Genomic DNA, 3,135 nt, shown 5'->3' with positions numbered 1-3,135 from the left:
TTTATTTATGAAGCACCCCCACGCTGTAAAAGTTCTTGGAGTGCTGAAGAATTATACAAAAAATTCTCATTCATTAATAAAAAAACACCCTGACCTGAACAACATTGTAGACAAAGTAAGTAAACAAACAAAACAATAAAACAGCAATGGTAGAATGAGTCTTTTAGCAGCCCTGATATATCATGGAAAGGAAAATTACTCTTCTATATCACATAATGCTTTCAATGCACTGATCTATCTGTAGTTTCCAAAATGCTATATATCTCAAAGATGGATAAATACCAGTGCTTGCACATGAGTAGCCCATTTCCCTAAAGGGGAATGAGGGTTGCATGAAAGCAGGAAAAGGAAGTGTATGACTTTTTCTAGATCCATATTTTTGAGGGATATGTAGAATTGGATCAGTTTGGGGAGAGCTAAGGGGGGCCCAGGAGAAGCACTCTAGGAGCATGTCTACATTAGCCCGAAGATCAGGTTGATACTCTAGTGTTTGATTTTGTGAGTCTAATATAGATCCGTAAATTGAATGCTGAGGGCAGCCCCTGCCATCTTCTGGTACTCTTCCTTCTGTGAGGAGTAAGGGGAACTGATGGGAGCCTCCTGCTATGTGGACGGCATTTTACGATACATCAGCTCCAGCTACACAATTAACGTAGCTGGAGCTGTGTTTCTTATGTTGACCTTCCGCTCCAGTGTAGACCAAGCCTGGGTGATCTCAACAGACATGATGCAATATGAACAAGTTATCATTCTAGGTTGTCATTTAGGATGTACAAATAGTATGTAATAGCCTAATATAAACAGCAGGGTACCTGGCTCTTCCAATAATTATTCCTATGAATATACTTCACTCATGCAATTAATCCTGCAGATTACAGTGAGAATCTGCAAGTAAATAAGGATTAGGGTATCAGATCCATATTTTTTCTCTTTTAACAAAAAATTAACAAATTGTTCACTCACTTGAACACATGGAAGTAGGCAATTAATATATAAGAAAATGGTGCACTCTTTAAAAATAATGTATTTTGATGTAAGCCAGTTAAGATGCACTTAATGAGGCCTCAAGTTCTTCCCTCTGCTCTTATTTGTTTCTGTTAGTTATACTGAGCATCAATAGGGACATATATCATGTTATGCACCCAGTAATTAATTGTGGTGATCTGTTTTATTCCAGATGAAGAGGCCTTGTTGAAGGGAGGTGCATTTTAGAATAAGTGGTCCTGATTTCTAGGCAGCTGCTGCTAATGTCTCTCAGGGTATGTCTACACTAGAAAGTTAGTTCGAACTAACGGACGTTAGTTCGAACTAACTTTCCTATGCGCTACACTAGCGCTCCGTTAGTTCGAACTTAATTCGAACTAACGGAGCGCTTAGTTCGAACTAGGTAAACCTCATTTTACGAGGACTAACGCCTAGTTCGAACTAGCTAGTTCGAACTAAGGGCTGTGTAGCCCTTTAGTTCGAACTAGTGGGAGGCTAAGGCTTCCCAGGTTTCCCTGGTGGCCACTCTGGCCAACACCAGGGAAACTCTATTGCCCCCCTCCCGGCCCCGGAGCCCTTAAAGGGCCACGGGCTGGCTACTCACTTTGTGCCAGTTGCAAGGCTGCCAGCACCCGTGCCTGCACAGCCTGCACCTGCCACAGGATGAGCCAGCCATCCGAGGGCTCCCAGCCCTCCACTGCTCCCCACGACCAGCCTGGCGGCTCCCGGGAGCCTGCCCGGGGGCGCAAAAGGCGGGCGCCCGCCTGGTCAAGTGCGGAGATCGTGGACCTCATCGAGGTTTGGGGGGAAGCCTCCAATGTCCACGATCTCCGCACTAGCCACCGGAACGCGGCCGTCTATGGACGCATGGCTGCCAGCCTGGCCGCCAGGGGCCACCAGCGCAGCCGGGAGCAGGTGCGCTGCAAGATTAAAGACTTGCGGCAGTCCTACTCCCGGGCCTGCCTGCCAGGGGCTGACCCGGAGGCCTGCCCCCACTTCCATGCCCTGGACCGCATCCTGGGGCCTCATGCCGTCCCTGCCCCCCGGGACGTGATTGACCCCGGGGCAGAGGGACCGCTCCTGGACACCGAGGAGGAGGAAGAGGGCTCTGAGAGCCAGGAGCCTGCCGCCAGCCTTCCCAGGACCCGGGACCCCCGAGGCACCCCACAGAGCCGCTCGCCTGCATCATCAGAGGCCGGGGAGGCGTCCACCTGTGAGTACCCTCGTGTTCCCCTTATGTGTACGGGGGGCTGGGGCGAGAGGGAGCCCCGGGACCGTGCGCCTGGGCCTTGCCCACTACGGAGCAGCAGCTGGGGATCCTGCAGGGGCCCTGGCCTTGCAGAGGGGAGCTGGGTTTCACACACCTGGGCCCCTGGGGTAATTGACCGCTGGTCTTCTTGCACCACAGCTGCAGCACCGGGGACTGCAGGGCGCACCACACCGCCTGCAGCAGCCGCCCGCGCCCGGGCAAGCAGGACAGCCAGGAACCAGGAGGACTACCAGAGGCGGCATCTCCGGTTCCTGGACCGACAGCTCCGTCTCCAGGACCACTGGGTCCAGGAGGACCTCAGGCTGCGCCAGAGGAGTCTGGAGGCCCTGGAGGAGCAGGGCCGTGCCCTGCGAGGCCACCTCCAGAGCCTGCTAGACCGCTTTCCATTTCCTCCTCCCCCTGCTCCCCCTCTTGCTCCCCCTCTTGCTCCCCCTGCTCCCCCTGCTCCTCCTGCTCCTCCTGCTTCCGCTCCTGCTTCCGCTCCTGCTTCCTCCACACCCCCTGTCCTCTCTGCCCCCCCCTCCACAACCATTCCCCACCGACGCCCCCGGACCTGCAGTGTGGCGAGACGGGAGAGGCACCCAGACTCCCACCCCTGAGCTTTCCTTTCCCTTCCTCCCTTCCCTCCCCTCCCCTTCCAGCTCCCTCGTCCCAGGTTTCCCCCTCCCTTCTCCCACCTTCATTCCTCCCTCCCCCACCCCAGTTCTCTGAAATAAACAGACGTTTTTGTTTGAAAAACAGGTGTCTTTATTGTACAGTAGATAGGGAGGGGAAAGGGGAAGGGGGGGGGTAGGGTGGAAGAAGGCCCCGGTGGGGCATGCAGGGAGAGGTCAGTCCTCCTCCTCCTCCACCTGGAAGCTCTCCCGCAGGGCTTCCCGGAT

At 53.9% G+C, this 3,135-nt stretch overlaps 1 protein-coding gene across 1 annotated transcript; it reads left to right on the top strand.

Moving 5' to 3' along the window:
* The first annotated feature begins 1,260 nt into the window (after positions 1 to 1,260).
* LOC142825301 (uncharacterized) lies at positions 1,261 to 2,853 on the top strand. Its single transcript, XM_075917409.1, has 2 exons — positions 1,261 to 2,197; positions 2,393 to 2,853. Exons 1-2 carry the CDS (start codon positions 1,648 to 1,650, stop codon positions 2,851 to 2,853), a joined length of 1,011 nt encoding a protein of 336 aa, XP_075773524.1. The 5' UTR covers positions 1,261 to 1,647.
* The last annotated feature ends 282 nt before the right edge of the window (positions 2,854 to 3,135 follow it).

The sequence above is a fragment of the Pelodiscus sinensis genome, chromosome 1, assembly GCF_049634645.1.
Source record: "Pelodiscus sinensis isolate JC-2024 chromosome 1, ASM4963464v1, whole genome shotgun sequence".
NCBI classification, from domain to species: Eukaryota; Metazoa; Chordata; order Testudines; family Trionychidae; genus Pelodiscus; species Pelodiscus sinensis.
This window is presented reverse-complemented; position numbering and strand designations above follow the sequence as displayed.